The following is a 15,732-nucleotide window of genomic DNA, read 5'->3' as shown; positions in this document are numbered from 1 at the left end:
AAGTCAGGCATGCACCACCCTTGTGTTGCTTCCAGCGCCTCCTGAAAACATTGTTATTTCAGGAAGCCTTCCTTGAATGACTGGCGATGGTTTTATTAGAACTAGGTTTCTTTTTAAAAATTAGGAATTATTTTAACTTTAGTTTTTATTTTATATTGTTCACTGCTCCGGAATCTGTCTGGATGTGGACTGGTATACAGATGTTGTAAACAAATACATAAAAATAAACATCTTTTTTTCTACCCCTTTGCCCTTGGCTTTTCTGGCATTTCTTGTGGGGTTTTCCCTTCCTGTTTATTTATTATTTATTATTTTATTTATTTCATTTCTATGCCGCCCAATAGCCGAAGCTCTCTGGGCGGTTCACAAAAATTAAAACCAAAAAGCACACAGTAAAACAATATAAAATCTAAAAGCATTAAAACCACAATATAACATATCCCGTTGGCCTTAAAGTTGGGAGCAAAGAAGCTTGCAAGGAGCAAATGCCAATGCACAGTGCTGCCATCCCTTTTGCCCCTTTCTTACCTCCATCCCACCTCTGTAACCTTCAAAAGAAAAGGACAGTGACCTTCGGGAGCAGCCTTCCCCATCCGAAGGCCACCCTTCCATGTTCTGAGTGTGGGGAAGGAGATGCCACAGGCCTCGGAAAGTCAGAGCGGTCTGCGTTTCATGGCTGTCCTCCCAACTGACGTTGCTCTCTCAAGGTGCTCCCATGCCGTAGGGATCCCGAAACACCAGGATCTATTTGACTGGGTCTGGAAAGTTGCTCAGGGGCCACCCTTGGACATGGGGACGCTGTGCAAAATTCTCTGTCAAGGAAAGCTGAATTTCGACCAAGAGTCTAACTGGATATAATGCCGTTCCCTACATCCCCATGAACCTCTGTCAAGGAAAGCTACAGCTTTTTTGTGGGATTATGGACTGAGATTATTATTAAATTGTGAGATGATGATGCTTATTACGACTATTTATATCCCGCCTTTTTTTCCACTTGCATGAACCCATGGTGGCTTACATGGTCGTTCTCCTTTCCATTCTATTCTCACAACCACACTGCAAGGTAGGTGAGGCTGAGAGTTAGACACTGGCCCAAAGTTGCCCAGTGAGCTTCATGGCCAGGTGAGGACTAGCACCCAGATCTCCCAAGTCCCACTACAACACTCTAACCACTACACCGCACTGCCTCTCAATTTAAGCATTTTGTTGCTGCCCATCAGCTGATAGGACACAGTAGCTAGGAGCTGTGCAAAGCCCTGGGAACCCTTCTCTGCGTGCGTGCACACACACACTCCAGCTCGGAGGGATTGCTCAAATAACTTTGAAATTATAAGGGCGAGAGAGGGGGGTGGTTGTTTAAAGGAAACGAAGAGCCTCGGGATTCTTCATATGGTACTAAATTTAGTACTAGTACTGAGTGCCATAATACATGTAGCCCTGTTCATCTCAGACTAGCCCCCATCAGTCAAAGCTTAGCTGATTTAGGGCACAATCTTATGCATGTTTAGGCAGAAAAAGTCCTACAACTCCCAGCATGCCCCAGCCACACTGGGAGTTGTAGGACTTTTTTCTGTCTAAACTTGCATAAGATTGTCCTCTTATTTACCAAAAGGGCTATGGTGGAGTCCATGGTGAATATGGTACTATTTTCTTCCTGCGTGCTGCATTTGTTTTCCGGAGTCCTTAGCCAGATATATGTGTGTGTGTGTCCCAAAAGGACCGATCCAGAGAGCTGGTCCCTTTCCCCCTTGATTGGGGCCCTTGGAGCATCCTGGGTAGTTATGCTCTGCTGAGGCCACAGAGGAGAGCAGCAGCAAGGAAACCTTGCACAGCGTAAACCCAGCCCCCAATGCTGTTCCTCACCCCCACTTTCTTTTTTCTGGTGTGTGTAGTTTTTGGAAGCAGAAAGGAAAACGGGGGGGGGGGGAATGCTGGCCGAATAATATCATTTTTGTGGATTACGCTTTGTTGCCGTGGCAACTTCTTGGAAACATGACAGGATCTGAGGTCCTGAGCACCAAATAAGGTAAGTAGGATCTGGGGGAAAGATGCAAGGCGAGGAGAAGTGTGTGCTGGTCTCTTCCCAACCAGGAAGTCTCTGGAGGTGGTTCCTGGAGTAGAACCGGGGGGGGCGGGGGGAGCATGCCCTGTCTAGATGCTTCTGGTGGGTGACAGGCGATAGGACAGGCATGTTAAGTGCCTAGGAATTATTTTTTGAGGATGGGTTCTGCTTCCAAAAAAGGAACAGCTTGCCAGGGTGGGAGGTGATTTTCTGCTGTGTAACTCTTCCCGACTCTGTGCTGCTGTTCTCCTGCTTGCGAGCTCTTGGGTCTTCGCTCTTCCAGAGGGAGAGCATACGGCCCCAGAATGCATTGAAGGATGTAGTCAAAAGTGGGGCGGTTGTCTAGGTCGTTGGGTTTGGACCTAGGGGAGAGTCCCCCCACCCCCTGTCTATAAATGACTAAAACTATCCTGTGCTCATGTGGTCATCGATATCATCCAACAAAGCGGTGGGAATTTTACCTGAAGTCAGGTGTGGCCAAATGGTCCATTTGACAAGTTGCACAGCTCTTTTTTTGTCTTCTGAGGTAATGCGCAAAGGAGGGACTTGAGTGAATTTCCTCCTTCCACATCCCCGCAGAGATGTACAAACTCCATTTTGCGACACCTCCCTTCTCCGTGGATTGGAGCACAGATTTGCGCCTTCCATTTTCCACTTGTGAAGATCCCATTTGGGGTTGCTGCCACCTCATCTCCCTTTGCGACATCAGCCTTGCAAGGCACCATTTTTATTTGTTTGCAGCAACATAATTTAATTATATTTAATTATATTTTTAACTTCTATACAGTTGTATTTATATTTCTATTTATAGGTTTTAATTGTAGCAGTTTTAAAGTTGTAAGGCCGCCTTGAGTCCCAGTATTGGGAAAAAGGCAGGGTATAAATAAATATAATAATAATAATATAATAATAATAACATGGGCGTGAGAACGGTGAAGCCCTTTGGTATGGCGGCAGCATCCCGAGCCAGTCACGCCATTCAGTCTAGCTACACAAGGTGTCGTCCTCCTTGCGACATCAGCCTTGCAAGGCACCATTTTTATTTGTTTGCAGCAACATAATTTAATTATATTTAATTATATTTTTAACTTCTATACAGTTGTATTTATATTTCTATTTATAGGTTTTAATTGTAGCAGTTTTAAAGTTGTAAGGCCGCCTTGAGTCCCAGTATTGGGAAAAAGGCAGGGTATAAATAAATATAATAATAATAATATAATAATAATAACATGGGCGTGAGAACGGTGAAGCCCTTTGGTATGGCGGCAGCATCCCGAGCCAGTCACGCCATTCAGTCTAGCTACACAAGGTGTCGTCCTCTGGACTTGAGAGGCAGCAGTCGAACTTTGTATAAACAGCCGAGTGAATGACAGTGTACCGTATGTTGCTGCAAAGTGCATTCATTCCTGAAAGAGTTTAGCAAACGGCTCTATGCTAGGTTTGCTCACCTGGTTGAAGTGAGTGTGTGGGCCGGTTCGCACAGTCAAACAAGCCACGATCAAAGTGTTCCCTTCGTGAGTTGGTTGTAGGTTTCTGGATGCATCTGGATGGCCACTGTGGGAAGCAAGCACGATTCCGGGCTGGATGGACCTCTGGCCTGATCCAGCAGGACTTCTCTTTTATGCCTCTGCACTTTGTGGGCTAATAAGAAATAAGTTGGTAGGGGACAGGACCAGCTGGGGGGCAGGGGGTGGTGGTATGGACATGCATTCTGAGCTTGGCTCCATTCAGCCCTGCGATTCTGTTGACTGCAGAATTTAAGTTCTTTGGTTGCACCTTTTGGTGCTGTGTTCGTGACCCACCATTCTGCAAGTGCCTCTCACAAGGCCAGAATTCAGCACCTTGTGGTGTGTTTCAATGAAAGTGGAGATCCTCAAGTTTCTAGCCTTCAGGGTTGCAGAGATGGGAATGAAAGCGTTTGTCCAGTGGGCAGGTGGAAACTCTGGAGGCAGCAAGGCGACTGTGTAGGAGTTGCACTTAGCCCTTCCTCCCGACTTAACAGAAGCAGAGTAAATTTGCATAATTTATATGGGTCGCATAATTTAGCTCTTTTCTATGCAGAATGGGAGCTATCTTGGCACAGACGTTTGTTGTTGTTGGACAGTTTTCAGAAAAGCCCCTTTGTGTAAAATGGTACGATTGTTAACGGCATGAAAATCTTTTCCACGTCTTCCACTCGGGAAGTGTGGTGGCCTGACCCTGGCCAGCGTGAGGATAGCCACCGCTCCCGCCTGGGATGTGGGGCACTGAGGTCCTGCAGGTGCCCCCAAGCCTGGAAATACCAGAGCGCCACGTGTACAGGCTCCTTCCCGTTTTTCAGATTCTAACCATGCCCTGCAGTCATACAGTACTGGTACAGTGCTGGCTGGCTTCGACACCAACATTTTACCGCTGCAAATGTGATGTGGCTTGTCAGGAGAAAAAGAAAAAGAGTGGGGAGGAAGTGATTGCCAGAGGGAGGGAGGGAGGCCTCTTGAAATGGCTTCTGTTGCATTTGGCTACTTTTCAGTGCTCTCCTGCGCTCCAGGAAACAAGGCTTTTGAGTGGGGGGATGAGGGGGGAAGAGAAAATTTACCCACGTTCCAGTAGCAAATAAAGCGTAGCTTTCAGAATGGGCCAGTTCCTTTGGTCATCTTCACGGCTTTCCACTCATTACCGTTTGTGATGGCTTCCGAACACTTGACATAAAATCTGAATTAAAAGAAGGTATGTGTGCGTGCCTTTGTGTGCGCGCGCGTGCGCTTAATAGAAGAGCGGCATTAAAATAGTATCCATAGAAGACTGGTCCCTAAAAGTTAACCTAGCACCTATTTTGTAAGTATCCTTGGGTCGAGGGGTTGGATTCTATGAGAGCATTCCACAATCATGAAGCCACCACCAAGAAGGTCCTGTCTTCAGTTGCCACCTGCCTGATCTCACAAAGTGGCTCCTCAGAGAAGAGCCTTTGATTCAGATCTTAGAGCACAGGCAGGTTCATACGGAAACAGGCAATCCTCCAGCCCTCCTGATCCCAAGCTATATAGGGATTTATAGGTAAAAAAACCCTCCTCCTAGAATTGTGCCTGGAAGCAAATTGGAAGCCAGTGAATTTAAAAAAAAATAAAAATCAGAATATATGTTTCATGAGGACAGTTTCAGCCAACATTCTGGCTGCTATATTCATACCAACTGAAGTTTCCAAATAGTTTTCAAGGGCTGCTCCATGTACAACTTGCTGCAGTAGTCAAGTCTGGCTATTAGCCTGGCTGCAGTTATCCATGCCCTGGTATCTGTGTCTGGAGGAACACACATGCAGCTCCTACTTTCCTAATAAATGTACCAGTTGCTGTTGTCTACCTAACTCTGTACCTCATCCACCAAATGAGCATGTTTGGCTGCTCTTGTTCCAGTACTGGATCTTTGCTCACATGGTGGATTTTGACGTACTGAGTGTTCTGCTGTTTGGGAGATTTAGGTACTACGGAATGGAGAGCTCTTCAGAATTTAGCGTTGATGTTCAAAGTACAAAACGGGGCTGCCTGCATGCCAGGAAATCTTATTGTCGTCATTGCTTCCATCCTCCAAAGTCACAACCAGCTTTTAGAGCACTGCTTCTTGTATTTTTCTTATCTCACCCCACCTCCCAAAATTGCCTACTAGAAACTTTTAATCTTTAATTTAGAGCTCACTTGTTAGCCCAGCAACCATATGTACTCATGCGACATTGCAAGGCTCTTTGTAGAGCTTGGTCCCCCTGAGTTGCTTCACATTAGAAATAAAACAAAGTTTCTAGCCCTCTTGCTTGCAGAAAGAAGCGTTTATCTTTGTTGCTTTATCTTTTGCAACTGAGATAAATGGGTGAGAAGGATTTAAGGCTGTTCACATGACACGGCAGCCCCACCATGGGTTATTTAACCCATGGTGAGGCTGCGGTGTGTGTATGGGGGTGCAGCCACCATTTTGAATATGCAACCCCCACTTGGTGGTTGTCATGTCAGGTGAACCCAGCGAGCGTGGGTTATGCAAGAGTAAAACAACCCTCCCATAACCAGTGCTCTATTTTAGTGCTATGCGAGGGTTAAGCCCCACATAACCCACATTCGCTGGATTCACACGACACAACAATCCCTGCATTGTGTCGTCTGAACCTGGTCAGTATCTCTAATAAGGTCCTGGGGAAGGGACTCAGAACAGAGGGAGGAGTGCATTTATATTACTCTGAAGAGCAACAGGCACACCACTTCTGGGAGAGGTCCAAGTGCTTTATTTCTAAATTTACCTTTTGCTCTGCTTTTTCACTTTTGACTCCTGCCCTTTGTGGAAGACTATTAAAAGCTCTTCCATTCTCCTTTGAAAGCTCAACACTTGGCCCCCTTTACCTACGGGAAGTCTTTCGTTAGCCATTCCCTGGTGTGGCAGCCTTTATATTTGGCAGCTTCACAAAATCTATAAATAAGATCTTTGTGTACACGTTATAATGGCCGCTGAGAATGTGGGGAGAGGTGTCATACTGAGATCTAGAATGTGAAAGGAATGAAAGGGGGAAGAGGAAGAAAATGTGTGTGTGTGTGTGTGTATGTGAGAGAGAGAGAGAGAGAGAGAGAGATGGGAAAACCCCTTCCTCTGTTCCAAATCCCCTCCCAGCAAGCCATTCAGAGGAACATCCCCCCCCCCCGAACTCTGTGTATAGTAACATTTTATTTTATTGTTTGAAAATGTCTGTATCACCTTTCCAATACAAACTGCTTTAGGCAGTTTACAGTAATAAAAGCACACATTTAAAACCAATATCAAATTATAACCAGAAACATTATCAACTGTGGGAGCAGTTACAAGTCCCGATCGCCAAGGTCGTAAAAAGTTGGAACAGAATACTTAGGGTTGTAAAAGGGGGGTTAGTAGCAACCCAAGCAAAGAAGCTGAATCTAGAAGGCCCAGCAGAACGAAATGGCTTTAACATGGTGCCTGAAACCCCTCAAGGGAAGATAGAAGGGATTCTTCAGTAGTGACACCATCCCAGAGATTTTCCCTGCTTTGTGAGGCCAGTTCTAATTTCCCATCGGTATGGCCTCCGTCTTAAAGCACAGTCCTGAGGAGGCTCTCTTGTATATACTCTGGACCCAGACCGTGTAGCTGTAACCAGCCCTGACTTTGTGAGATAGGGCAGGATGCAAGATCAGTCTTACCGGTGCTGTGATGCTACCTTTCCTGAAAAAGTTGAGAGACGCAAGTGACAGAGCAGGCAGAGCTCTACTACCCTTGATGCTGGGCTGCCGCAAAAAATGGCAGCTCTGTGCTCTCCCACCCTAGTTTAGACACGTGCAGGTTGTGATGTCATGTCATGCGTTTCCCTGCCTTTGCTCTGTGTCTTCAGCTGCCAGGAAAAGTCAGAACTTGATGACATCACAACATGGATCAGTGCGACCAAACCTTATGGGGCTGCCATTTTTGACAGCAGCCGCGTGCAGAGAGCTGGTGAACGGCATCTCAGTCACCTAAGTTGTTGTGAGATGTAAACTTTAGCCATGAAAATGTGCATCACTGGACAGCTTGTGTTTCCCTCCAGGAACCTGGGCCAGCGAAGATGGCCGTGACCAGCAGCAACATCCCCAGCGCAGAGAAGGTCCCAACCACCAAGTCAACGCTTTGGCAGGAAGAAATGAGGGCCAAAGACCAACCTGATGGCAATGGGGGCATTAGCTCAGCCCCCAGCCCTGTGCAAGGCCAGGCTCCCTCTGCTTGCTCCCTCAAAGAACTGACGCTGGAAAGCAAAGAAGGTAAGGGTTGAACCCTGAGCCATAGAAGACAGTACCAGTGCAGGAGGCTTGGGGTCAGCTTTTGTAGATGGGACAGGCTAAATTAGCGTACCTTGTTTTGGTCCAATGGATCCTTTATCTCTACAGATTAAAGAGTGTCTGTATAAAGCAGGGGTGGCCAGCTTTAGACAGTCCCAGGGCCAATTCCCTCCCCGACTGGCCGCAGGCCACACTTCCCCACCAATGCATCGCAAAAATGTGGGGAATAGGGAAAACAAGCTAAATTTGTCCATTCTAAGCCCCTGTAGTGGCTCGCCACCCAATTTCAGTGCCAAACAGCAACTATATTTTTTTTAAAAGGGAAAAATTGGAGTGGCAGAAGGCCATGGTGGGGGTGTTTGGGGGCTGCACTGGAGGGTGGCAGGAGCAACATTGGTGTGTTGCCCGCCCCAGCTATAAAGGATGGGGACATTGGGAAGTTTAAACAAGGCACGTTCCCCCCCATTTATTTGGCTGCTGCTAAGGATTGGGTAACATCCAAAGATAAGGCGGCAAGTCACTCCTTTTCTAAGAAACGGATGTTGTCGTCTTAGTGACCCCATTCCAGTATGTTATGGCTGGGGCCGTATCTGAGAACAGTGAGATAAAACAAGGCGCTGGCAGCTCGCAGTCTTCTGGAGCTGTGGGGGCTAATTTCAGGTGCATCGCAAGGACGGGACGTTCTTCATAACCTTGCAGGATTCCTGGGTGGGGTGCATGCAGGAAGCACCCATATATTGCTCAGAATTTGGGGGGGGGCGCGTGCAAGGCAGTGCTGCGCTCTCTGCCCACAGAGATCCATTCTCTGTTGGTGGAGGTTGTGTCAGTCTCTGTTGGAAGTGGGGAAAGGGGCCATTTTTTGTTCCCACTACAAAGTTATCCCCAGCTGCAGCACTTTCCCATGGGAGAAACTGAAAAGAAAATAAAGGGTGCAATTGGAGACACCATTGGGGTGGGGCTAAACCATGGAGGTGATGAAGAGCAGACTCCCCCCCCCCCCAACACATACACACGTAAACTGACTCCCAGACTGTGGCTGGTCTCCTTTGTCTCAGACAATTCATGGTGAGGAACTGAATATGGCCACCAGTTTGGATGGCTTTAAAAGGGTGTTAGCCTTCTCCTCCAGGAATCTGTCTGTCTATCAATGGCTACTAATCCTGATGGCTATAACCTACCTCCAGTGTCAGAGGCAGTAAGCCTATGCACACCGGTTGCTGGGGAACACGGGTGGGAGGGTGGTTTCACTTACGGCCCGCTTGTGGGTTTCCCATGGACAGCTGGTTGGCCACTGAACAGTATGCTGGGCTAGATGGACCCTTGGTCTGATCCAGCAGGGCTCTTCTTCTGTTCTGAAGCCATCTGCATAGCCCTGCCCTGCATTATGTTTCTTGGTAGAACACTAAAGTATATTAACGCTGGGGTTTTCAAGAGATTTGGAAACTGGCTTATTTTATATTTTCATATAAGTATGTATTGAGGTATTTCTGAAAGTGTTTTTCCCCCCCCCTGCACCACCTTGAGAGGCTGTGTTAGGGTTCTTGCCCCCAGCTGATAACAAACTGCAGAATGTCTTGATTAGAAATGTTCTGCAGCTATTGCCAAGACCAAACAGCGTGATCCTGTCTCATTCTCCCATCCCCAGCTGTTTGCTTTTTAAATCTTCTTTGGTTAGTCTGCCAGCATCTGTCGTATTGTTCTCCATGAAACAATTGGGGCTGGACCTTTGCTTCCTTCTTGGGAGGATGAGCTTTCCCCCTTGGATACCTAGCAAGAGTGGACCAGAAAGAGCCAAGGTTTTTCTCTATCATTTTGAGAGGCTGGCTAGCAAAAGGGGTTGTTTTCCTCTTTGCCCTCTCAAGGGAGATGGCCGTTTTGGCATAAGCACCCTTTTTAGATGAATCAAGGCAGGTTCTTTTTGTCCTTGAAAAGTTGGGGCTCCTTTTGATAGGTGTGAAAGATGGAAGATAAAATGCTTTCATCAAATAATGCCTTCTTCAGAGGCTGTTTCTCCCATTTCTGGGTGGTAGGAAGCTTCAGGGCTGGGTCAATTTTCTTTTGAGGAGAGAGCATTGCAGACTAAACAGTGCCCATGTGACAGTTTCTCATTTATAAATAGATGAGGTGAATGGCAATGGGTGGGGGAGAGGTTCTGCCCCCACCCCAATCCTAGCCTTGAAATCCATATCAGTTCGCCCTAAAACAAAGAGCATTCCTTCAGAGACCCCTTGCAGCTGATTCTAGTTGGCCAGCTGCAAAACATGGACTTCTGTCTTCTTCACTGACTGCATTCAAACTTCCAAACCGTTCTTCTCTCATTCCCTGCCCAAGGAGGTATTGTAGCCAACGGCCACCAGACATCGAAGGCCATCAGTGCTCGTTAAACAAGCAACTCTTCAGCAAGAAAAGCCTTGAGAGAAGCTCATTGTGCATATCATAAGGAAATATCTGCAGCAATAATGCTGAAATCCCAAATGTGCTTGGGAGGTGTGCATTGTTCCTGTTTTGACTCAGACCCAGATGATCCAGGGATGGTGGGACCACAAGTATGGAACAGCCACCAAGCAAGCCTCTTTGCTCTCTGAATCTAGCATGTAGGTGGAAGAGCTGAGAGGACGTTCTTGGTTGATACCAAGAATGCTCCACATGCCTCTGTATGATCTCTGTTCACAGGTCCAGTTTACAGCATCTGAAAAAGCTTTCTCCGTTAACCACTGTAAGAGTGAAACAAAGCGGCAGTCGCAGTCTTAAAGCCATGTTGAAGCAGAGTTCCTCTCTCTCTCTCTCTCTCTCTCTCTCTCTCTCATTTTAACATCTATTACATGTCAGGGAGTTATCCATTCAAGAACCAAGTTATCCTTTCACGAACAATGTAGAACCAAACTGAGGATAAGCTATAGGTGCATGAGATTATTGAACAGACCCAATGTGGGGTTTGGAATAAAATCTCAGGGGCACTGCAAAGTACCATACTTTGGGCTTTCCAGATACTCTTTTTGCAGATTCCAATGTCGGGGTGAACAGAAGGTAGATCTCTTGGTGGCTTGCAAGGATTTCCAACTTCCAGTTGTTTAACAATAGCAGCATCAAAATGACTCCCCTTCCCGTGCATACACACCCTAAATTAAACCACTGGAAGGAAGGAAGGAAGGAAGGAAGGAAGGAAGGAGAGAGAGAGAGAGAGAGAGAGAGAAAGGAAGGAAGGAAGGAAGGAAGGAAGGAAGGAAGGTTGGGGTAACCAGGAGTGGATTTTTGTGTGGAAGGACTGTGTACTCAAAAACTGTTCAGTTCTGGTCCTCAAAAACAATTCCTGCACTGAGCAGGGGGTTGGACTCGATGGCTTTGTAGGCCCCTTCCAACCCTACTATTCTATGATTCTATGAAATTCCTGGGCCCAGGTGGATCCCATGGTTCTTGGGGTGGGGGAAGTAGCCCTCGCAATCCTGAAGTCTGCCCACCCCATGCTACATAATGTATTGCCCCTAAGGGGGATCTTATTTGAAATGCATCAGGCCTAATCAGCCATATTTCATGCACCTTGCTTGTGCTCTCTTCTGTTTGTCACTGCTCGTTCAGGGGCTGCTTGGGAAGGAAGGGTTTAGTTGTGATCAGCTTGATGGGCTGGACCTGGGGAAGCAGATACGTTTAATGTTCTTTATGAATTTGGTGGGGGTCCGAAAGGAATATGTAATGTGCACAACAGGGAATGGGAAATATATTTCTATCCTCTGCCCTCCAGCAAGACTGTGTGCCGTGAGCAGTGTAGTGTGAAGGACAAGAGAGAGACCTATGGCCCAGTTGGAGTCCACCCGGAGAAGATGGTGGCCCCCTTTCTTTGGAACTCCCTTCCCCTGGAGGTCAGGCAGGCGCCAACACTGCAGCGCCTCCTGAAAACAGCTCTGTTCCAGGAAGCCTTCCTTAACTGACCAGCCACAGTTTTTATTGGTATTCTGTTTTTAAAAGAACAATTTCAATAGAGTATTTTAATTCTTTTTATCTCTTTATCATTTTACCTTTTATGTTCACTGCCCCTTAAATCAATTAGTAAATATGCAGGGAAGCCTTGGGTATTGTTCTGGAAGGGCTGAAACATTTAAGGATGTAGAGAGGGTTTTTTCTTCCTCTCCTCCCCCCCCCCCCCCCGGTTTAAATTCACTACAGCCTGCCCAGAGCCTCGGGCTGAGTGGAATAAAGATCCAAATCAGTGAACGATACCCAGCATGAGGAACCTGGCATGCCACATTGCAAGCCTTGGCTGGTCTATCACTCTACTGCCCCCTTCCTCCTTCCAACCCGCCCCGCCCCGCCCCTGTCCCGGACACAAGGGATGTTGATTGGGTTTGTGATTAGGAAGTGTGTTCTTGGCTTGCCGAACCTCTGATCCTTCCCTCTGGTATGTGCAGGTACACTTCACTGCGAGGCACCTTCCTCTGGGTCTCAACAAAGCAGCCACTGTTCTTTACTGTGCCGTGCATCTCTCCCAATGCCCGGGACTCTGGCTCCCTGGAGATAGCAGCGTAGGCCTGTTTGTACCCTAACATTTTTCTTCTAGGTCCTTTTCACATTCTGTAACCTTTTGCTAGGAGTGACTACCATGACCAGAAGGCGTGTGAAATGCCACAGGCAGCAGGCTGGGCTAACAGGAGGACTTGAGACCCTTCTACATGAATCTGGCGCATACAGAGTCAGTCTGTCGGTCCATCTAGCCCACTGCTGTCTACTCTGACTAGTAGCAGCTCTGCAAGATCTCAGGCACAGGGGGCTTTCACAGCCTTGCTCCCTAGGATCCCTTTTGCTGCACACGCCATGGATTCAGCTTGGGACCGAGCGGGTGCTCTGCCGCTGAGCCACGGCCCATGTCCCTCTTTGCTCTCCCCCACTCCCCCGAAATATTTCCGAAGCTTTCTTCCCCTCCGCCAGCAAGGCGCTTTATTTTTACCCCAAAGGAGGGATCAGCAGCTCCTCCTCCTCCTCCTCATTAATTATATTTCTGTCCCGCCCCATAGCTGAAGTTCTCTGGGCAGTTTACAAAAGTTAAAATATTAAAATACAATATACAAAGTTTAAAAACTATTTACATAAAACATACGGACAAACAACAGATAACTAAAAACAACTTTAAACTAAAAACAATTTGTTTAAAAAATCCAACAATAAAACACAGCTTAAAATAACACTGCTTAAAAATACTATACAAAAGTCAGCAAAAGGAACAAAAGTTTATATAGTTAGGGCTGCAGCATGAATGGTCAGATTTTAAAAGATTTAGCTGGGGGATAATTTGTTCCATCATTCCTTTCAGTCGGGGCTAGTTTGAAGGTTTCTATTTGAATGTTACTGCTGCTCTCGATGATGCTGTTGCCGATGTCTTATTCCCTTGGATTGTTTGTATACATCACTGTGTTTTTTTATTGCTATTTGCCATAAGCCATCTTGGAAGCTATCAGCAGAAAAGTTGGGATATAAATTATTTGATGAGTCAATCGCCCCCCATCTGCCACCCAAGCTTTTCAGAAGGTGGGCGGGGGATTTCAGTGCCATACCATCGTCTCTGGTCTCCTACTCTGTCCTTGTCCTACAGATGAGAGTGCCATGAATGGTGACCGAAGCGACTGTGGGCGGAAGACACGTGTTGAGAGTGGCTATTTTTCCTTGGAGAAGACCAAGCAAGACGCCAAGCCAGAAGAGCAGCCGCTGCCCACCTCGCCGCCCCCGCCCAGCCCTAGCGTCCCAAACAACAGGTACAGTGACCCCAAATCACCCTCCCAGGAGCAGAGCCGCCCCTTTCCTTCCCCAGGTACCCAGCCAGGCAGTCGAATGGTGTACAGCTTCTCTCTCAATTCCCTGGACTCGAAAAGCGGCTACCCCTCCACACACATGGACCCGGCTGGCGGAGACGGGGCGAGGGGAGCGGAGAGACCAGGTCGCCCCCTTTCCTTTAAAGCCAGCCGGCAGTACGCCACCCTGGCCGACGTCCCCAAGGCTGTTAGGATCAGTAACCGGGATGCCTTCCAAGTGGAGCGCAAGCGGCTGGAGCGGAGGACCCGGGCCCGCAGCCCTGGAAGGGAAGAAGTGGCTCGGCTCTTCGGCAACGAAAGGAGGTAAGGTGCTGGTGCTTTCTCCTTTTTGAGAGACCCGCTGGCTCTGGGTGGTTGAGAATGTCTTTTCATAGTATGTCCCCAGCAGAAATGGCACTATGTTTGAACAGGTTTTCAGCTTTTGAACGGACACAACTATTGGCTCGTCAGAGCAGTGGGTCAAAAACAAAAGTTGTCTCTCCTTTCCTCCATGGGAGGCCTTAAAACACCCTTTGCTGCCCATCCGCAATCAAATGGCACTTCCAGATGTTGCTTGGCTATTCAGAGAAGGGACTGGGAGATCAATATTGGCAAACTGCACAGCAGGGATGCTCCACTCTCGTACATATCTCTGGATGGCAGTTTAGAGACAGAGACCCCGTTTGCATGTAACAGTGGCAAATTGTGGATTAATTAACAATTAATGGGTGTGTTCTGTGGCCATTTTTAGTATTCAGCTCCTGATCAGGGGTTGCTACGTGATGTCCCAACTCGTACACTATAGGTTAATCGTTGGTTAAACAACCCACATTTCACCTACAGTTAGTTAACCTACAATTACATATATTCAAAAGGGCTGCAGAATGTTCCCCATCTGCCACCATTACATGTGAACAGCCCTGGAAAGTGCCACACTGGTGGTCAGGTCTGTGATAAGATACCCAGTTAGCTGCTCCCTGGAGTGTTGCATCTAAACCCTATTGTATGTTGTGGATTCTGGTATCTGATAGGGAGTTTTAGAAATCTTACTGTTCTTAAAAAAAAAAAAAAAAAAGTATCTAGGCCTCATACTTTGGAAGAAAGCCTGAGCACACACAAATCCAAAGTACAGTGGGCCTGTACCATATTGTGCTGATGGGATTGGACCTGAAAGCCCTGCACAGCTCATTCTTCTCCCGAGGTGGTATGTCTGTTGTGGAGAGTCTTGCACATGATGCTGTCTAGCTGGCTTAATGAGCTATGAGGGATGGCTAGCAAGCTCTGCCTTAGGAGTGAGCAGTGGAAGAGCTGGGTGCGCTGTGCAATAGCTTGGTGTTCGCACAATAGCCTGACATCTGCAATAGCACTGCTCATGTGCCAGTCCCATGCTGGTGGCTGTGGAAGGCGCCTGGTGGCTTGTGCCCCAATTGTGTCGAGCATGCAGCCAGGTGCGCATGTGTTTCACAGTGACATTCCAGAAGCCACGCCAATAATAGTTGGAACTTGCCTTTCAAAATCTCTCTTAAACACACATGCACATACTCCTTTGGCATGATGAGGCCTGTAGACAAAATTATGAGAAGGGGGCACAGGGCCGGAGGGGGGAACGCTGTCAACTCTCTTTGCTCACCCTTGAGTTCTCCTAGACATGTTCACTCTAGCATGCCGCTGCCGAGAGGCTGCATTTTTGTTGTTGTTGCTGCAGCTTCCAACACTCCCTGACATTCTGCATTTTAGGCTGGGTGGCGGTTAATGAGTCCTGAACAATGCTGGGAAAACCCGCAATGCACCACTGGATGCTCAATGACGGGCTGGCCCACGCCGCACCCGCCCTGCGCCCTCGCTCAGTGGCAGCGGTGTGCAAATGCAGTCGGCGTGAGATCGTGTAGAAGCTTTGGGTGGGGCGTCAGCCACCACCAGGCTCCTTTAAAACCCCCACAGTGGTGGCCATTAAAGGAGGAGGGTATTGCTGCTGAGCCATAGGTCACCGTAGAGCAAGAGCCAGGAGCTTCAAGTCAGAAGGGAAGAATCGCAGGCCAGAAGCCACATAACCAGACACAAGGGAGATGGTTGTTATCGAGGCAAATTCCTGGACTGGCCAAGAAGCCTTTGTAGTCAG

At 47.6% G+C, this 15,732-nt stretch overlaps 1 protein-coding gene across 3 annotated transcripts in view; it reads left to right on the top strand.

Moving 5' to 3' along the window:
- Positions 1-15,732, top strand: part of MPRIP (myosin phosphatase Rho interacting protein) — a 164,241-nt gene that overhangs the window by 90,219 nt on the left and 58,290 nt on the right. Inside the window, exons 6-7 of one of the 3 annotated variants that reach the window (XM_084818180.1) lie at positions 7,608-7,818; positions 13,418-13,577. In XM_084818180.1, coding sequence (XP_084674306.1) covers positions 7,608-7,818; positions 13,418-13,577 — 371 coding nt within the window. Of the gene's footprint in view, positions 1-7,607; positions 7,819-13,414; positions 13,938-15,732 lie in introns of those variants that run through there. The other 2 variants (XM_084818179.1, XM_084818181.1) reach the window with 2 other exon arrangements.

This window comes from Heloderma suspectum, chromosome 12 (assembly GCF_057233095.1).
Source record: "Heloderma suspectum isolate Gila_16-S chromosome 12, 16-S_ref, whole genome shotgun sequence".
In the NCBI taxonomy this organism is placed as follows: domain Eukaryota; kingdom Metazoa; phylum Chordata; class Lepidosauria; order Squamata; family Helodermatidae; genus Heloderma; species Heloderma suspectum.
Note: the sequence above shows the minus strand (reverse complement) of the source record. Positions and strands in the feature narration are given on the sequence as shown.